Here is a 22,524-nt window from a genome sequence, read left to right on the forward strand (position 1 = left end):
ATCTGCAACTGATCCTGACATGACATAACCATCGAAATATGACAGCATCTGATATATTTAAAATAATTTAAAATTAATTTACCATCGTTGTAATCTGCATCCTACTAAATAAGCTTGACAATCAACTTCAAATCAAAAGTGATTATATATTTTAAAATCTGTTATCCTACTTTACGGTATATTATACTACATAATCGCAAATAATTGCAAAATGTATTACAGAATAGTTGTCTCAAACTATAACATCTTTAATGTACTTTTCAAATTCTTCTTAACGAAATAATTGTGGATTAACTTAAAAACTAAATAAATATGGCAAGAAGTCAATTTATAAAAACAAAACGAACACATATATTAATCCGTTAAATAATTAACAGCTCTTATATTTTTTACAATTATATTTACATAGATTTTGTCAGCATAATTATTAATAATGAACGAACAGTTGTTCAATAGCCTCAACACTCTTAGATTTGCTTGGCCCAATTCCAGATATGAACTCCCTTCAGAACCGAAATATCCATTCGTCCTCCTACTTTTTGATGCAGCACCATGAACGAACACCATCCCTGATGATGAAACGATGTACAAAATAGTGAAATTGAAAATGGCTTATTTTCATTACTGTTAATGCAACATTCATTATTATTATTGGCATTTTCAATTTTTCCATTGTTTTCAATTAATTGCTTCAATATTATTGACATCTTAAACCTAAACTTTGGTTCTATTCTTACGAAAGTTAGTTGGTTAAGAATTCAATAATGAGGAATAGACGGTGCTTCAAATTTATTGAAAAACCTATTAGGATTATAAATTGGTTTTAAAGGTGTTTTAATTTCAATATTTGTTGCTATTGTGTTATCCCTTTATAACTGCAATCTTATCTCATAGGCATTCTACATATTCCATCTGGAAAGAACCATGTATATTTTGAGACTATCCACGAATTGATCCATTGTTTAGTATCTTCACAAGACGTGAATCGCTACTCAAGCAGATCACGACCCATATGTCGGAACAAGTAGTAATTGGAAGAAGCAAGGGCTGCAGAACACGGCGGATGGTGTAACACTTCCCATTTTAATGTTTCCAAGTATAATTTCACCGATTTTGCTATATGTGGTCGAGCTGAAGGTCACGTTGAAGAAAAACATGATTGCGTCTTTGCTCATATTCCGGCCGTTTTCCGCACAGTACTCAGCTGAAATGCATCAATTATAGTCGATACCAATCCCCATTGATGATTTCATCGAGCAATGCTTTCAAATCGCCGTCTTACTTATTTTTAACTAGACAGAATGCTCTTTGCCTTTGTTGTCAATATTACTACATTTATAACGTCGAAACCAGCATTAACATGTTGAAGTCGATGAAGCAGGGTTACCTTGAAGATTACACAGAAATCAGTGACCTTCAGCCGCCTTTTTCTTCAAACTGAAGTAAAAAAGTTAAACTTTTCTACTTCTTCAGGCTTCAACATGTAATTGGCTATAAACATCTTTTGTAAATACTTTAAAATTAATTTATAAGCCCGACAGAATATAGCAAAATGTTAGTAAACTACATAAACTCTAACAATAATACTGTCTTAATCTATAACTTTTCTTATATTTAGCTGTTCTAATTTAAGACAATTCCATTTAGTTAAAAGTTAGAAAAAAGTATCAACAAAAATGTTGGATCTACTTGCAAACCGTTTTTCGATAATTATTTTAATTTCAATTAGTATATTTCAATTAGTGATTACAATTTCAACCGCTTTATTACAAAAACATCATTGTACAGTGAATTACTAATTCAGGCACAAAATTTAATTAGGCATAGCTTTTTAGACGGCACAAAAGCTATTCTAATCTGAAAGAAAGAATATTTGGTGCGAGTTCTGTAAGTGCTCATAAGTAATAAATGTAAATGTGTTCTTAAGTAAGGATAGTCCAACTATTTCTGTGTGGCTATCGCTAGACTCGAACCTAATTTGGTTTCGACAGGATAGCGCCTCATCTCACCTCTCGTCAGTCATTTATGGAGATTCACTGGTCAACCAAGAACTATTAACTGCAATCAGAACACTTATATATTTAAGAATAAATTCAATTAAATATAAAAATTGTAACTAAAATATATAGTATTTTCAAAATTAAAAAAATATAACAGAAAAAGAATAAAATAGTTTCACTAAATGAAAATTTTACATCACTGTTCATTTCCAAAATGTAAATTAAATGAGCAATGTTGCCAGACCCTCGCCTCCATAAACAAGGAGTCAAACATGCGACTAAAAGAAAGAACAGCGACAGGATATAGCTTCTCAGCAGGATATTTAAGCTGCACGCACCATTTAAGAATTTAAAAATCTGTCTCTATTTAAATTTTTACTGCGTGATTGTATTTCTTTTAAGAGGGGAGAAACAGCCATTCATTCATGTTAAGGGTCAAGTGGACCGAGACAAAAATACATTCGTAATGGCTCCGGCTTGCGTCTCCCGAACGTTTTCTGTTCCTCTTTGTTTTTTTCCTTTAATTTTTTCAAGGGTTGGAGCTCGATTATGATGACATTTTTGAGAAAATAAATAGAATACCGATAATGAAAAGACAAATAAATGGTTATCATAAACTACATAATTATGGCATATTACAAACATTAAAGAATAAATAAGTTATATTTTAATATTTTAGTCGCTTTAGCGGATGTCTTCAAAACAATACGGTGTTAATATAAAGGGGACAAGGGCAGACGTAAAGTGAAGATGTAAATTAATAAACAAAATAAATCTAATAACACAAAGAGAAAATCAACAGAAATTCAAGTCAGCAAACGCTACTGTGACAAAGTAGCCCTCTGGACAGCACACACCAGCACCCATACCGAAGTGGTAATTTTTATTTTGCCAGCAAAAAAATTATCTCAGCAATGGCTAGATTTTAAGAAGAAATGAAGCATGGATTTTTCGTAGAAATCCAAGGAGTATATCGTTATTTCCTGTTGTTAAGGAATTCCTAAAGTTGTGCAGCCCATGTATAGCCCTAATCCTATCTCTAATATATCTATATCTATCTTTCTAATCTAATCTTTCTGATCCTTCTCCCTAATTCGGGAGAATCGAGAACCGTCACCCAATATATGGTAGAATTAATGGCAAAGTGACAAAATTCACAGTGAGCAGGCGAGCTCACTGTGAAGAAAGATATACACAGGTAGCAACAGAAGAAACTAAGACAAATGGAGTGATATCAAAATGACTAGACAAGACACTGCAACGATAAACACTGGAACTAAACATAGAAGGTAATGCTCTCTAACGAAAATGAAATAGGTTACTTGGATATAAAATTGTTGATTAGGTAGATTAGTTTTCCTAAGGGTTTACATTAAAAAACAGTTCTAGAAATCGACATTGTAGGTGGTATGGAAAATAGTTAAATAAAAATATAATAAAACAAAACCCTAACCTACAAACTATTTTGACTGTATAATTAACTCTAGTTTAAAACATTAGATAATATTCATTCGATGTCAAAAGAAATTATTTGTAATAACATTTTTTTTAATAATTCTATTTAGATTAAAATGATGTTATATGCCAACTTTATATTAATATAATTTAATATAAATTACTTTAATAAATGAAATTGTGCTAAATAAATAAACATTTTCCTGGAAATTATAACAAACCTGTATATTTTTCGAATATCCAAACATTTTATTCAGTATTTTCATCCACATTATTATTCAGTGATGTCTCTGACCAGCCAAATTCAAAGTTATTATGAAGGGTCCACACACCAGCACCCATACCGAAGTGGTAATGGTTATTATGCCAGCAAAAAAATTATCTCAGCAAAGGCTAGATTTCAAGAAGAAATGAAGAATGGATTTTTCGTAGAAATCGGAGGAGTATATCGTTATTTTCTGTTGTTAAGGAATTCCTAAAGTTGTGCAGCCCATTTATAGCCCTAATCCTCTCTCTAATATATCTATATCTATTTTTTTAATCTAATCTTTCTGATTCTTCTCCCTAATCCGGGAGAATCGATAACCGTCACCCAATATAAGGTAGAATTAATGGCAAGGTGACAAAACTCACAGTGAGAAGGCGGGCACTGTGAAGAAAGATATACACAGGTAGCAACAGAAGAAACTAAGACAAATGGAGTGATATCAAAATGACTAGACAAGACACTGCAACGATAAACACTAGAACTAAACATAAAAGGCTCTCTGTGCTCTCTAATGAAAATGAAATAGGTTACTTGGATATAAAATTGTTGATTAGGTAGATTAGTTCTCCAAAGGGTTTACATGAAAAAACAGTCCTAGAAATCGACATCGTAGGTGGTATGGAAAATAGTTAAATAAAAATATAATAAAACAAAACCCTAACCTACAAATTACTTTGACTGTATAATTAACTCTAGTTTAAAACATTAGAGAATATATTCATTCGATTTTAAAAGAAATTATTTGTAATACCATTTTTTTAATAATTCTATTTAGATTAAAATGATGTTATATGCCAACTTTATATTAATATAATTTAATATAAATTACTTTAATAAATGAAATTGTGCTAAATAAATAAACTTTTCCTGGAAATTATAACAAACCTGTATATTTTTCGAATATCCAAACATTTTATTCAGTATTTTCATCCACATTATTATTCAGTGATGTCTCTGACCAGCCAAATTCAAAGTTATTATGAAGGGTCCACCTGACATGGCTAGTTGGATAACTACTTCCGATTCGTTTAGGTCCTTTTCACCCGTTTTACAAGGCTTACAACGGAAGCAACTATCCCCATGGCTTGTATTGAATTGACAATTCTTTCCGCTGTTTTGCCTTAATTATTATATTCTGATTATTGAAAATTTTGAAACAATTTCTAAAGTACATTAAGAAGTTGGCATAGAACTTTAACAAATTTTATGTATATAGTTCTTTCAATGGAGGTTTTCTTAAATTCATTCTATTAAAAAATAATTTTTAATTTTTAATCTGGCCTTAATATAAACTTAGCTAAAATAAATTCCTTAACCTTATCTTAAAAAAATTAATATAATTTAAATAATTGTAACGTCTAAATTTGACTGAAAATTGGCAATCCATATTTGAGAATGAAAATTAGCATAAAGTATAAAATGTAGTGATATCATATTTTTGGATATTTACTGGTATTAAGGGTGTAAGCAGTTGCCAGTAAGAATACTCGAGGAGATACTATCAATACTTAACACGTGAAACAAGAACATTAATGCACTCCAGTTTGATATTGACAAATTTATAACATTGTGCATCCTTTAGATTAATATATTAAGTCTTAAACAACATAGGAACTAACTCCTAGCTCATTTTGAACATTTTCTGACTTTGCTGCTTAAAAATGTAATGTTATTATCGAGACAGGTAATAATAGAATGGACTATATTAAGAGCATTGTCTTAATGAGATATCTTTCCAAAGTTGTTAACTATATGTATATTTTAATAATTCAGTCGGACGAAGATAAGTCTGTTGAATAAGGTGTATGTTGAGTACATGATGTCTTGATGGAGAATAATGTCTTTAGTTTATAAAATAAAATGTTTCATTTAATAATTACACCGAGCTGATGCAGCTGGTTAATTTAATTGAATTAGACTTATTATTTTTCTAAATTGAAAGACATTTGATTTCTAAGCTATAACTAGCATCAAATCCAAACTGCAGCGTTGGCATTTATTAGCAATAATATATTCAAAATAGCAGTGAACTCACATCATCAAGACGTATAAAGTGTTGCCTATTGCAGTTTGTAAATTCACTTTAACATTAGACAATATATTCCTTGTCATTTTGTTCTAATTAAAAGGAGACAGGATGCTGTCTCATGCGTCCGAACATGTAACCGAATCAGCCTACAAAAGTCATCCAGATGTCAAATGTCTTCAAAATTCTTCAAAACATTAGTGATAATAATTGCAGGTTATAAATCGGCAAGCGCTTTGGCGCGTTGCTTGTTTTTATGAATTTCAAATCGCTGCTTATTGTTACTCTGATTGAAAATGCTGAAGCCAGTAAATAGTCACTCAGAAACAGATTACGTCACTAGTCAATTACTTCGAACAGAATGGGAGTCCCTTCTTACCAGCGAGCTGCGTTAAAGAGATAAAAATTATTATATATATATATATATATATATATATATATATATATATATATATATATATATATATATATACTATATTATATATATATATATATATGTATTATTTATAATTATTATAATATATTTAATAGTCGCTGGGGCTAACAGCGGTACTAAATTTAGTACTAAAATCTGTCAAAAAAAAGGAAAAACAACATAATATTGGATTCCCGAAAAGAAGGCTCTACTAGAGATTAAATTTATAAAATGTATAAAGACAGTAAGTACTTTTAATGTTAGTTTTTTCAATATAAACGTAATTTAATGCAGTTATTTCAGAGATAACTGTTACTCTAGAAAGTATCCATAGAAAATGTAGGGATATGCAGATCTTTGAGGGAAGTAAGTCATCCCTTTATACACTGTTAAAATGTAAAAATTCTTAAACATAGTATTTAAATAATTTAAAGGTTTAAAACGAAAAGGTTTAAGAAAATATAATTTTTAAAAGCATATAATAAAATTAAGGAAGATTTCTTGTTTAAATTTGTGTATAGACAGATATTTTAAAATGGAACATTAGGCTGTCCTTGCAAAATGCTAATAAGTAGTGTAAAGACAACAAAAGTTGATGGAAAAAGGTAAAAGAATAAGATTTGATTTCCCTTGATATTTTATTTTTCGTGCTATAAACAGAAGTGTTTTTATCCTTAAATAATATGTCTGGTTAGTGTTTTCCTACGGCACTTCAATGAAGAAATGAAGTACAAGTTGTGGTTATTTTGTAAATATATGTTGTGTTATTTGAGAATGTTTAATTGCCTATTTAATTGCCGCGTTTACTTGTTTAGAAATTGACTGAAAAAAGATATACAGTAGATCAGATGGCTGAACAATATGGCCACGGAGTATAACGTATCCCCTATAACCTCATATTCAATAACATCGAATTGTTATAGAGACTGCTAAAGAACAAAACCAATAGACAAGCATATAGAAAGAGATATAGAAAACTGTTTGTATCAGGAAGCTAAATCTGATATAATGAAAACTAACTGTTTTTCATATATGGGAAATAAATTAGCAAGAACAAAGTGATTAAATATAATTTTACCAAAAAAAAAATGTTCAAAAGTAGCAAAAGAAGCAACACAGTGAAATTTTACTTGACAAGGAAATATTGCAACGAAGGAAACAAAAACTAAACACAAAACAGTAAATATCCTCGCTAATGAAGGCAAAATACACTACTTGCATATACAATTATTAACTAGATGGATAAGGCCTTCAGTAGATACCACAGGTGGTTTGGAAAAGAGTTTAATGTAAATATAATAAAACAACTTTAACCTACAAACTACTGTGGCAGTATAAATAATTATAGTTTAATTCATTCAATAATATATGCATCAGATGTACTATAATATTAAAATAAATTATATTATATAAATTGGTTTTATGTTATTATATATCAAAGCCAAAATAGACGGAGAGTTAAAGTTAAATGCGGCAACATTGCAAAGTTTTGGCGTCATGACATGTGAATTCACTGCTCTTTTAGATAGACTTTAATTGCTATTCAATAAAAAATCTACATTATATTAAAAAATATTGGGAAAGCAATTAAAAAAGTAACAATACAACAGGTTATAAACAAAAAACAGTTTGTTAGTTTAAAAACAATTTTATTTACAAAAAGTAGGATTCAACCATAAATAACAAATATCTACTATGAAAAGGTAACCGAAGATTTTCAAATTTTATTTACATAACACTTATTCGTACATTCATATTTACAAGTACAAGGTAAACGTGGGTTTGTTTTTTGATATTTTTTTCCTTACATTGAGTTAATAAATTTAAATTACGTAGAGTATTATTAAGGTTCTGGTAGCTAGTACGGTCTCCAGACATCAGAGGCTCGACTCGAGTTGCTCCTGAGACTTTTACTACCTTCCTTCTGGCCAGCACCGAAATCGTCCTTTTGCCGCACCAGAGTTATTGCCGCTTTTCGTCCTTTTAAACTTAAATTTACTCCTTCTCCACCACTTTTACTACTTTCTTTTTCTGGTGGACTCAAACGATCATTTTCCTTTTCCGTGTCGTTTTCCTCTTTCTCCTTTTCATGCACATCCGTCACGTCGACTTTCTCACTCGAACTGTCGGGATTTTGTGATGTCGAATCTTCTGGAGGTGATAATATTGATGGTACAAGGGCTGGATGCCGTAGGTTCATCCAATTCCAATCATTCGGGTAAAACTGAGAGTAAAACCATTGGCTAGGTGGTGGTAAAAGAGGAGCATTCAAGAACAAACTGGCAGCAAGGGCATTATTGAACAACTGTTGCTGATTGTTCTGATTTGATGGCGGCGGTACTCCAGGAAAAGCCGATGGTGGATGTGGACTTGGCGTCGGGGATGCCGTTACTGATATGTCATCTTCTTGAGGTGATTTGGAACTTTCTGCAGTCGTCAGCAGACCCACCTGAGTCGGAGAACTCTTTGGCGATGTGGTGCTGTGAGCTGAGTTACAATTTATTGATATGGGACCCAGGGAAGTCGATGATGGTTCTACAAAAAGAGTATCGTAAGACCTTGTTTGAATTTGAAGCTTGTTAGATCAACTTACCGCTAGCTATTCTAGGTGAAGTATTAACTGGACGGTCCAGAGCGGCGAACATGTGTGATGAAAAATGAGGCGGATGATGGTGTGGGTGAGGTATTAGAGGTCCGTGGGGATATGGATGTCTACCTCCCAGTAAGGCCCATTCGTGAGGATGACCTGGAAGACCAGCCAGGTGATGAGCAATACCTAGAATAAAAATAAATTGGTTATCAAAAATTCATTAGAAATAAGTATAATTAGAGATTAGATATTCTATAAAAGTTTTTAAACTATTTGCTATATATTTTATACTAGCGACCCGCCCCGGCTTCGCACGGGTGCAATGCTGATACTAAATTAAATACACTACAGAAAAAATATGAACGTTGTATATAAAAACATAGAGGCCCGCTCCGACTTTGCACGGGCATAAAATATATATGCCTATGTCACTCAATGAAAACATGATTAAAATCGATCCAGTATTTTTGGTTCATTCATTTCTGCCCTTGGCCTGCACGCATTAAATTTGGAGTAAAACAATTCCTCTTCCCCTATACTTACTATGAAGATTTCCTGCTATCTTTGGAATATCTAAATTCATACAATTTTTATTACATTACACATTTTTAAACGCAAATTTCAAATTTGTAATATCTCCGAAAATATTTGTTTAATTTACATGCTGTAAGGAACCATATTGATCTATATTAATTGCACACTGTATTTAAGGTACTTAATTCGATAAGGATTAATGCCGTATTGCTTAAAATAGCTTCGTAAATAAGCCATTTTCTCACGTAAAAAGTAAACAATAAAAATGGTTAATGTGGGTTATCCCTAAAAGATAAACATATACCATCGCGGACTTTTTTGTAGACCTTTTTATGGTGTACAATACTGTAGTACATTAATTTGATCTAACTCGTAGGGTTAGGCAGCGTTTTTGCTAATTGCTAAATAAGCCTAAAAAAATAGGTTAATTTACGACATCACGTTAGAAACCTCTAAAATTAGCAATGTTGCCTTAGTATATTATGCATGTATTATACATATAAACCTTCCTCTTGAATCACTCTATCTATTGAAAAAAACCGCATCAAAATCCGTTGGGTAGCTTTAAAGATTTAAGCGCACATAGGGATATAGGGACAGAAAAGGCGACTTTGTTTTATACTATGTAGTGATATGTCATCGATTTTTGTTAAAAAGAAAAAATTTTATGTGTTTTAATATCGAAAAATTACTAAAACCCGTCAATTTAATGTGTATTCTATTTGTACGTAAAGTGTGCAGAAAATAAATTTACAGGACTTTACTGATTCAATATGTATTGTAATTTATATTGTATTTATATGTATTTGTAAACACCATGTATTCTTAATTTATGTTCGTATAGATGTTACAATCATATATTTATTGCTAATAACTGACTAAATAATTTTTAAGAATTGACCATTGGAAATATATTATATATTATATATTATATATATATATATATATATATATATATATATATATATATATATATATATGAATATATATGTTTAAGAAATAAATTCAATGAGTAAAATAAGCAAGAATCTTAGGAAAATCATAGAGAGGTACAATTATCATTAGTTGGTAAAATTATAGATAGAACTAATAATGATAATTTAAGTATATAGTTTTTTAGAATATAATGATCTGTTTTTATACAAACCCACTCATAAAATAATAGTTTGATGGTTAAGCGTTTTTAATATTAATACATATTCACTTCATATAATTTCATATAAAATATAAATATGTTATTGGAAGAAAATTTTCAATAATTTCTTGATTGGTTTTGATATAAAGCTCCCACAAATTCAGAGAAATACAATGTGTCAATTTACAAAAAATAGATCACAAAATCCTTTAAAGGAAACTCTTCAGCAGAATTTTCATCAATGTGATATCAGCAAACATTTTTAAGTCAATTTCATAATGTACTATAGTAGTCTTTCTCTGATATTTAGACTTTGGACTATCGATGATACTACATTTATGAATGAATGATTTTGGTATTATAAGGTCAACCATCAAGGATTGGTATGACAAGTTTAGATATGGTGAAATGAGCACCGAAGACGGTGAACGCAGTGGACGCCCAGAAGAGGTTGTTACCGACCAAAATATTAAAAAATCTATGGCAAAAATCCATGAATTGGGTTTGGAATTGCTTCATCATCTACCGCATTCTCCAGATCTGGCACCAGCAACGATTTTCTGTTTTCAGATCTCAAGAAAATGCTCGCTGAGAAGAAATTTTCCTCGAATGAAGAGGTGATCTACGAAACTAATTCCTATTTTAAAGCAAAGGTCAAATCGTACTTCAAAATGGTATCGAAAAGTTTCAGAGTCGCTATAATCAGTGTATTACCCTCGAAAGGAATTATGTTGAATAAAAAAAAACTAATTTTGCCAAAAAATGTGTTTTAGTACGGTGGGCCGGCGACTTTTCAATTGACCTGTTACGTAAAACCAGCTGCAACCAAATTTTCACAATAACTAGTTGTTCTGACCCATAGCAATATTATTCCATAGGAAAATAGTTCATTCATAAAACTTTGGACTGTATTATTTAAATAATGAAAATAACTAATTTTATGCTTACAACAAAAATGTAGTAATTCTTATTCGGTCGATACGAAACCTTTCCCCGTTTGGTCGTAATTTGCGATTCAGTATTCGGTTTCTCCAGCTTTGGTCGTCCCCATGCCGTCGTTCTACGGTTACCGGGTCTCACCTATCGGTGCCCTCCGTAGACCTCGGGTCGAATTTACGTGCATTTTAACGCCCCAAGTACAATTACGAGCCGTTTGTTTCCGTTGCATCGTAATTAATCGATTCAGAAAGGGCTCGGCGATTCGAGACGAAACGAAACGAAACCGGGGGAGTACGGAATGGATTTAGCCGGTATTTTGCATTATTTAGGATTCGCGAAATTCGGTCTTAACCAGCTGTTGAAATGACTCCTCTAGCGATATTCGTCGGTGGAATAAATTTAATTTAGATAGGTGAAGAAATTTTGCTGTTTTAAAAATAGCAAAACAAAAAATAAACTCAATGAAAGCGACATATTGAACACCTATAACTCAGCAACGATGATTAAAGTTAAATAAGATGAAACTTACCCAATATTAAATTAAACAAAAGTAGGTGTACCTGAAGACAGTGTTATGGGTTCTGTTCTTTACCTATTCTTTACATATAAGATACCACAAATAGATAATGCTATTGGAGACAACAGCAAAGAAGCAACCAGAAAACTGTAATACGGAAATAATAATATAAATAAGTACTACCCACACATGGAGAAAAATGTCATCGACAATAAATCTGTGCAGATTGAATTCACCTGGGCAACCAAACTGTCCATATGCCTATAAATGGGATCTAGTGATTGCCCTTGGTTCGAAATTCGACCACAATTTATAAAGGTAATCGTATTTCTCTAATAACAGAACACAGGGAATAGTTTAAAAATAATGTGTTACTAAAATTTTTTTTCACAGTATATTTTATATAAGATCAGAAATGTAGTTGATATATATAATTAATTAAAATAACAAATATCTGTATATTAGTACATATTAAACTGACAATCTTAAGAACTAACCTTCACTAACCGTTTTTAAATAACATTTAATTAAATCTGATTCTCATTAAGTTTCATTAATCAACTAAGCATTATAACAAAGCATGATATATAAGATTATTTTCAGAACAACTTCAGAGCATCAAATATAAGTATACATCATATTTCTTTATTTTTACATTATAAAAATAAATATAGAATAATAAATAAATGCTTTAAAATGTTTACTATAGAACTATGTCTTATAAAAAGGTAAAGAAAACATAAAACAGAAAGCAAGTTGTTGACCGAAAGATTGATTTTGTGAAATGATCCATTAAGTCTAGTTCAGGTTAATGTTGTTGCAATGATCTGTTGCCTAATACCTAATACTCTAGAGTAGTAAATGCCCTAATATTAAATTAATTAAATTTTGAAAAATTTAGTAGCACCATAGTTATCATCAATTAGTTTAATAATAATATTTAATTAATGCATTAAAAGTAAATTTTATAGCATCTTTAAAACGAACCATATAAATTAAATTTAAAGCCAATTGAACTTTCCCTGAAAGATAACACCACACATTACATTAACACTAAAATTATCTAGCATATGTCTAATACGACTGCTTCTGAGAAACCAGATTCGATCTCTTCCTTTTTGAACTTGTCGCACTTGATAATTTCTACGTTAACAATTTCGAAATGCTCTTTTCCAAAAAAGGCCAACAATCCCCAAAAATAACCCACGAATTTATCTACATCTTTGTTGGTCTAAGTAAGAAAATGTTCTACTAGATTTAGTAAAATAAACCGTATTAAAAAAACATTTATCTCTATAAATATCTTGCATCTTTTATCTTGTATCTTGCATCATTTATTAAATGACTTGAAATTATTTATTAAATGATTTTGAAAGCTTCTTCAGCCTGATAACTTTGGGTTTATAGAAAAATGTGATCTAGAATAACTTTCGAGGATTCACTTGCTCTATTTATTATTTAAATTATTATCTTATATAGGGCCAACCATGGTGACTTATTACTAAATTATATGATTATTTTGTTCATCTAGATATACTAGTAATCTTTTCATGTGTTTTTGTACAAATAGACATACAACTGGTGTTTTGAATATATGTTTTTGCTGTTAATTCTTCCGTATAGTAATTTGTCAATAAGGAATCAGTATGATTTTTTATTTTAGTTAATATTCACTTGCTACTTTATTTCAAAAATATTATTAACATTTGATCTCAGCCCTATTTAAAGGTTATACTCATCCAACAAGTTTACACACTAATTTAATGCCAATTATCAATTGATATTTATTGAGAATCTATATTATAAATTATTCAGTTTTATTGTGAACTTTTACTTTCTTTTTAAAATTTAATATAGAATTTCATTCATTATATTTAGGCATAGCAACATATCCAGAATAAATACAGTATTATATAATAATTACTGTTATGAATATTATCCGTCAGATAGCCAAATCCAAAAGCACGTCTCAATAAAACTAGGGTGCCTGGAACTATACAAGAAGCTCCTACAGAAAAGTCATGTCCATACCCACACCGACTAAGGGACACTTCATAGAGGAATATGCATTTCAGCAAATATTAATAATTGCTAACTCCTCCAGACAGATGATCATATAGCCCGTTCCATAAAACAGCGAACGCCGATAGCAATTTGAAAAGATGTTGAATTCGTTTTAAACTCGGAGCATTTTCTTTCTCATTTTATTCTAAGTAAAAAAAGATAGAGTATTGTCTGATGTGTTGGAAAATGTAACCCTAAAAGTCTATAAAAGCCTATTTTAGTGGCATTGGTCGACCCTGCTGCCAAATGTCGACAAAATTCTTCAAAGTACTAATGATAATAATTAGAGGTTATAAACCGTTGTCTCCAATCAGTTATTTCGAGCAGGAACGAGATACTGGAGGCGCCCACTTATCTGTAAAATATATTAGTAACCTAAAGAGTAATAATATATTTAATATTAGGTTGGTGCGGTTTTATTGGAAATATTTTTGGGGTGTTGCAGCTGCAGTTAATATCAATGTGGTCTAAAATTACTCAAAAAATTAAAAACAACATAATGTTGAATTCACCGAAACAAAGGAGTCCCCATACAAAAGGAGAACAAACCAAGATTACCCTGATGTTGATCTCTATTTGAGATCAAATTTATTAAGGTATAAAATCAGTATATAGTTTTCTCAATTTAAATATAATTTAATACAGTTATTTCAAAGAAAACTGTTAGTCTGGAAAGTATGTATTTAAAACTTAGTAAGTTGATGTAAACCATCCCTATGAAAACTATTAGGAAAAATATACCGGATCTGTAAGGCCCCGACCCGTCTGATCGGAAAAATAAATGTGTATTTACTTTGGTTTGATAATTAGCTGTTAAATAAATTCCGAGAAACACCAGTTACTGTTATGAAGGAATGGTTATCGAAGAATAAGCAGTAGTTTGAGTTTTGAAGATACTATGTTAAACAGTGAAATATTTTAAAATGTTACGCGATAAATATAAGGGAAATATTTAGATGTGTTTTATATAATTTATTTTTTCAAAAGAGACCTAAAAAAGATACAGCGCATATTAAATAGTTGAATACTACACCCACAGTATGTTACAACTTAGCTATTGACTTGAATAACAATTAAAAAAAGTGACAGGATGTGAAAATATTATCCAATACTGACGATTAACAAGACGGGATAATTAGAGTAGAAACAACTAAAGATGTGTGTATAATTAATATAGAATAACTGCAGCTAGAGTAACTACCATAATACGCATAGCATACAAGATTTATATGCATAGATATGACACGACCCTAACCTACAAATGACTCATAGATGGCGCTACTAGAATTAAATTCATATGTCCAATCCATTCTAGTTATCCCTAACCCTCAAAAGATGCGTGTATAAATTTGATAGCAGTCGGATCATGAGTTTATGAACTATAGCATTTTGAGTAAAGCAATTTTTGTTATTGTTAAAAAATGGATAACTGAAATTACGCATGTTGATAAAATATTGCCTTTTGAAATAAAAAAAAACAGTTGAAGCAAAAACTTGGCTAGTGCTAAATTTAGACTTGGTGAAATGAGCACAGAAGACGGTGAACGCAGTGGACGCCTAAAAGAGGTTTTTACCGACGAAAACATTTAAAAAATCCACAAAACGATTTTGAATCACCCTACAATGAAACTGAATGAAATAGCAGACTCCATAAAGATATCAACTGAACGTGTACATCATATCATTCACGAATATTTGGGTATGAGAAAGCTCTATGCAAAGTTGGCGCTGCGCGAGCTCACTTTTAACCAAAAACAACGACGAATTGATGATTTGGAGCAGTGTTTGAAGATGATCAAGCGTAATAAACCCCAGTTTTTGCATCGATATGAGACAAAGGATGAAACATGGCTCCATCATTTCACTCCGAACTCCAATCGACAGTCATCCGAATGGACTGCACACGATGAACCCGCTCCAAAGTGTGGGAATACGCAATAGTCAGCTGGCAAGGTTATCGCGCTGTATTTGGGATGCGCACGGAATAATTTTCATTCACTACCTTGAAAAAGCAGGACCATCAGAAGCGACTATTACGTAGCGTTATTGGGCCGTTTGAGGGACAAAATCGCCGAAAAAACGACCGCATTTGTAGAAAAAGAAAGTTCTGCTTCACCAAGACAATGCACCGTATTACAAGTCAGTGAAAACGATGGCAAAAATCCATGAATTGGGCTTCGAATTGCTTCCTCGTTCACCGTATTCTCCATCTCTGTCCCCCAGCGGCTATTTGCTGTTCTCAGATCTAAAAATAATGCTCGCTGGGAAGAAATTTTCGTCGAATGAAGAGGTGATCGCCGAAACTCAGGCCTATTTTGAAGCAAAGGACAAATCGTACTACAAAAATGGTATTGAAAAGTTGAAAAAATATGTGTTTTACCATGGTAAGCCGGGGACTTTTCATATGTCATGTTATATATTATATTTTATAACATTCAATCAATTCATTCTCACAACATAATGGCATTGACTAATTTCAACGTATTTAATAAAGTATTTTGTTATATAATGCACTTTCGACGCATAGATAAATATAGAGGTGAATTAAACAGTAATATTCACATCTTTACTCTCGCACTTACTAACACGCAAAATAGTGAAAACAAAAAATAAAACAACTCCAAATTTATTACGGAATAAGTACCCCCTCCCCTTTCCATCCCCCAACCCCCTTCTTCCCGCCCATCGTTCCTCGCGCGATACCATCTCTTTTCCCGTTACGCGTCTCGTCTCAATCCTGCGAACCCTTTCCCGTACAAAGCGAATTCCTCGCCTGTAAAAATAATTAATAGCTCCCCCTGACCGTCCCAACGCCCCGGTCGACGGTCCCCCCGCTCCCACACTGGTCGGTCCGGTGCGCCTGTTGACCTTTTTTCCTGGCCGACGGCACCGGTTCACGAAACGACCTCGGCTAAGATGCCCCATTGGTTAGGGTGGGGAGAGCCGCAACGTCATTGGAGGGCCGCAGGACTACGACGTTAAAATTCTCCGTCAAGATCTATGCGGAAACTCCGGAGGTCTGTAGTACGGGCTCATATGTTATACTGAAGGCAAAAGTCTAACTGTGTTATTCTGAGATCTTTATTAACATGAGGCATTCACTATTTTTACAGATATTAAAATGAGCTTTATACATTAAAACTGGGGTGTAATTTCATTGAAATAGCGGCAAATACCAACTAGATAAACACATTTTAAAAAGAATATTAACAATCATAAAAAAGCTTCATATGTTGGCGATTTGTTAGTTCCCACCTAGGACACAAGACAAAGTAGAAAGCAGTAGATACACAAAAATCACAAGATATTTGATAAAATGAGATCCAAGATTGGATCGTTTATTCCGCCAAGAATGATGCAATATTATTTAAACATTTAGGAAATGTAACAGTAAGGAAATTATTGTTAAGTGTTGAAAAATCAATAGTTAATTTAATACTTGTAATTACTGTGGTTTTAAATTGTAAAAAATAAATTACATGATTTTGTTCGCGTTTATTTTAATATGTATACTAATGTGAAATATCGATTTCAAAACTATTTTATTCATATATTCTATACTTCCATATTGTATATATACATTGTTACACATTGCCATAATGTTCAGTAGTGCAGTAATTTAGACTTAGCAATACTTGGTTGATCATTGAAACTTAATAGAAATTAGATCTATTTACATTAACTTTCATTATTTTAATCTATAAATGTCTATTATTTTAATTAATTAAATTTATATCAAATACATTTCTGATCTTATATTGAAAATGCGGCGAATACAAGTTTTAATAACATATTATTTTTACATTATTCATTCTACTGTATTATAAAAGAAACATTATTAATTTAACATTGCGAGTACACATTAGTATTTTTCATCATATATCCATTAATCACTTAGATTAAGTAAGTTAAATTTGCAATGTGACTCACCATTTTTTGAAGTAACACCAAGAAATATGTATTAATGAGGAAAAACCTGTCGGGAAAACAATTTGCCAGAAAAAAAACAGTACTTATCTTGTTTGTTAAAGACAATTTACTATCAATATATCTATGGTTAACAACTTTTCACGTATATTAATGGCCATAACAACTTACATCCATTTAGCGCATCAAAATCAAGAGCATCCCGAAGTAATCAAAACAGAATCAGGTACCATTTTAAATATCAACCTGTTAAGCTTACATGTCAGTTTAAATGAATATAGTAATACGAAACAGATCCATTAATCAATTTGTCCAATATAAGTCTTTAATTTCTCATACCTGTGATAGTACATTTTCAATCAAGCCAAATTCAACATCATTGATTTACTCAGTTAAAATTATTGCCCTTTGAAAACGGAGATTCAAAAGAAGTTTGACACTTCAGTTCCACGTGAATTAAGACCAAAAATTCTAACCATTGCGATTGAATCGGGTGGATAAAAGAACAACCATCGTCGCTGTTATAGATATAAGCATGGGAGGAAAATTATATCGATGTCTCGTAAAACGTGGTTTTAATTTAGCATAATTCTAATCGCACTTATCCAATGAAGCCATGCTATAGCCTGTTTTAAAGGTAACAGTCTATCGAATATTCTATATCATATATAAAATATCTTCGAACTTACAGTTTTTTCACCTATCATACTGATAACAAATTTTGATTAAAATAATCAGTTATGTTAGATTCAATTAGACAAGAAATATATTACTGCAGGAAAAAATGTAATTCACCGCTAGGAGCAAATACTGATATTTATCCATCTCCGTTACTTTATATAGTAATTAACATAGATACCTATGTTCTTGGACTAAAAACGAAACTACTCATTTTCCTTATCCCTAGGTTCGTAGCTCGGAAGTAGCGGAGCTCTCAAGTTATTGTTTGCAGGAAATATGAGGATTAGGCTGACAAAGATGCCGTCCTACCTCCAGGAAGTAAGCGGATCATATGTTATGTTTTTGTTACGTTGTCTGCATAGTAATAAAGAGCTTACGGAATATTATACGGCAATTACTCAGTCTTCGGGTTAAAGTATTTCCAAATTGAATAAAACACTAAAGGGCTAGGTTCCCTCTTGTTTTATTTACATTTATTGTCTAGATATATGTAAATGCTTCATTCTCGTCCTCCTTATTAATTTATTCACTTTTGATTTTCTCAGGTAGTTTTATTTGCAATTTTCTATCGTAATAACACTTTCGTTTTATTATCTGTTCAAGAATTTTCTATATTTTCTCTTTCATTTAAACACCACAGCCACGCAAATGGAAATATATTATCGTTACTGCAATTTTTAAACCTGGTCATTATTAAAAATTTTGTACTGTATTGATACTGAGTTCTAAATATAAAGAATGTGGTGAATATACATGGTATCTATAACTCAATTTACTTATCATTGTTCCGCTTTTTTTAACAAATACAAAAATGTCTCTGATACAACAAGATATGGAAGGATCAATTAGAATTTCTAGAGGTGTTCGAAATAATTACTGTATACTGTGTTATTTAATTTATTTTTTTACAGGGTGAGCCTATGTTTTAGATTATCTTTTATTACCGATATGATATATTAAATTAATTTTTAGTAACAGTTATGGTTGAGTGACAAATATCATTCCAATTGTATTTAAACGCAACCAAATATTATTTTCACCTTCTCTGATTATGTGTACAATGAATTATCACAAATATTACAAACTAATAATATTACCAAAACTAGCATTTATTGATTTGTTTACCCTATTGGCATTTCAGTAAGTAGAGAAACATTATATGTTATATTAGAACGAAGCGATATAACTAACAAAATATTATAAGAATAATTCAATAAATATATAGTATAAATTTAAATCGCGTTATTACAGACAACGTTAAATAAAAAACCTTCAAGACCAAAGAAGTACAGGAAATATTAAGCCAAACCTTGTTTATAATATTAATGGTTCAAATAAAATCAAAAGAAATTTTATGTAGACAAAATAAGATTGCATATGTGATTGGAAAAATAGATATGTCGGAAATATCAAGAGAAATTATTAGGCAAAACTAATTGAAGTGTACAAAACTATTTACAGGTCAAACCTATCATTCGGTTGTGGGGCGTTAGTGTTGTCAAAGAGAGATAAATGTAAGAGTCGAGCTCCAGATATGAAATCCTCAGAAGAATCAAGGGTAACAAAGATGGTCAGAATGAAAAATAAATAAATTAGAAAAGACCTCAATATTGGATCAGTAGAAAAGTACACAGAAAAGAGACTATTCAGTTGGTGGGGACACTTACATGGAGAGTCACATGAAGAACACAATATAGGTAATGAGAAAATCATGGGATGACCGAAGCCATCCTAGAATGAATGTCAGAAAAATACTTCAGAGAGAAGATCGTTGCTTCACTTTGTAGTGCTTATTTAATGTTTTTTCTTATTATATATTATTATTTTATCTTTACTTTATTTGAAAATTTGACATTTTATAATGTTCTAATTTTATAATGAGCTAAATAGTTCAATTTTCAATATTATTATTTAATTTCTTTTTCTATAAACTTACAGTATATTGTAGATAAAGATCATCTGATTCGTTTTCACTATGTCGAAGGTCATTGATATCATAGCCTGTCCCTATTATTTTATGATGACGTGTCGAAAGCTGATAAAATTAAAAAACCTAACTGTTTCTTTTGAACCATTATATTCTGAAGATTTAGCTTAATATGTTTGGGGGAAAGCGAATGTATTAGAAGAAAGAAAGGAAAGCTAATACCAAATTATCCATAAATAAAAAAGAATTTTTCTGTTGGTGTTAGTTTAGCATAACAGCATTTTGATTTTCATAATGCTTCGTCATTACCACTTTACAAAACAAATAATTCTGTGAGATATGTTAGTTATATTGGAACGTTTGTTACTTAACTTTTAAAAAACCTGGTTTTTTCTATTTCTCCACCTTCCTTTCGGGTATCCCGCTTTAGTTGGTGTTAACAATGTTCTTCGGATTTTTTATCCGCCTTATAGATTTAGAGCACAAGTTGATTGCCGAGGTAATTAGAGCTCCAGTGACATTTATCTTAGCGGGGCAAAATAAGCTTCGCTCGTCCAAAAGCGATTATTCAAACCCTTTTTAATGGAACGGTCTAATGCCACCCCGGCATTAAAGGGGGTTACTAGCGTTTCCTTGCCAGTGCTGAAAGATTTGCTTAGCTGCCTTAATAGGTCGTATTCTGTGAAACGATTTTAGTGTTACTGATATAAAAATTAGACGCAGGTCGCAGAGATTCTTTGGCTTTTTTAAGCAATAGACCTCATTTTTAATGAATCAAGGATAGATTGAAATAAAACTAGACAAGTATTGTATGGTAGTATTCAATTCAAACTTATGATAATTCTACTCCATAACCAAGTTTTTGGTTTTGATGTCAACGGTTTAGGTGCCGATTTTGAAGTTCATCAGAAAGAACGGCGTTATAAATTAGTGCTTCGCAGTAATATTTACGAAATATATGTATTAGAATTAGTTGGTTTTAATATTGATTATATAACAATTATTATTTAACATTAATATGAATTGAATTAAAATTGAATTTGGTAACGTCTTTGAAACAGATTGAAGAGTAAGTTACTCCCAGTAAGTTAAAACGGTTATTGTTTTGAAGTGGTAATTGAAATTTTTCCTACTATTTTACTTAGAGGTTCATACGTCACTGCCAAATGCGCACTCCTAGTATTTTATATAATCACTACTTATTGATCCAAAACCTAGCCTAAACTATCAAGAAACTTTCATGTGCCTAAATAGTTTGTAAATCGACTATTTCCAGATGATTGCATGCGAAGGAAAAGTTAAAAAGAGGGGAAAGAGCTACCACAGTAATTAACTGAAAATATTATTTCGAACCCTTTTGATATCGCCGATTGATAACTTGATTTTGCAGTGGATCACAACAATCTCTATCTATGGATCTACTAAAATAATCTCTAGAGCAAAAAGATATAGATTAACTCAAAAGAACTATATGCAACGGATACTATATATGCCATTTGTGGCTCTATTTAACTACATTACTATGTTATTTATGGTATTATTATTAATTACATAGAAGTTTAACTATTAATAATAAATATATTAGAATTTAAATATTGAAGTGATTCTTTGTTATCTGATCATATTGAACCACTAGATTGCAGCACTGTCGTCAATTGGTGTAGGCCACATCTTAACAAATATTACCTTTTAAAAATTATTTTAAATAATTGTTTCACAAAACAAAAAACATTCAGAATAATTCTACATAAAAACAATTGAAACATAAATATAAAGTATGTGGATGTGTTGGGATCAGCTATATCTATTGATAAATATAAGAAGTATCAATGTAAAAAATGTTAAATCCTATAGTTTTTATACATATACATACAATCCTATATTTTTGTACATAAAAATAACTGTTTTTCTGTTAGTGTTATTCAACTATTCAGTGTATACAGACTGCAATAGTGGAAGGCTCAAAATTGCCTTTTCCGTTAGTCATTTCCTTTGTTATTAAGTTTGAAAAATTCTGCTACCAAAGTACTTCAAATACTTTTAGAA

The 22,524-nt window shown here is 31.2% G+C and overlaps 1 protein-coding gene across 2 annotated transcripts in view; it reads right to left on the minus strand.

Annotated features, from left to right (window-relative positions):
- Positions 1 to 7,834: 7,834 nt before the first annotated feature.
- The window catches only part of LOC143195344 (uncharacterized), a 72,823-nt gene continuing 58,133 nt past the window's right edge, over positions 7,835 to 22,524 (minus strand). For both annotated transcript variants that reach the window (XM_076403621.1, XM_076402824.1), the window contains exons 4-5: positions 8,758 to 8,940; positions 7,835 to 8,699 (exon numbers count right to left, since the gene is read on the minus strand). In XM_076403621.1, the coding sequence (XP_076259736.1) occupies positions 8,023 to 8,699; positions 8,758 to 8,940 (860 nt within the window). In that variant the 3' untranslated portion in view covers positions 7,835 to 8,022. The remainder of the gene's footprint in view (positions 8,700 to 8,757; positions 8,941 to 22,524) is intronic.

Source organism: Rhynchophorus ferrugineus, unplaced genomic scaffold (genome assembly GCF_030347505.1).
Source record: "Rhynchophorus ferrugineus isolate W39M unplaced genomic scaffold, kcgeb_rfMv2 rfM1, whole genome shotgun sequence".
Lineage (NCBI taxonomy): Eukaryota > Metazoa > Arthropoda > Insecta > Coleoptera > Curculionidae > Rhynchophorus > Rhynchophorus ferrugineus.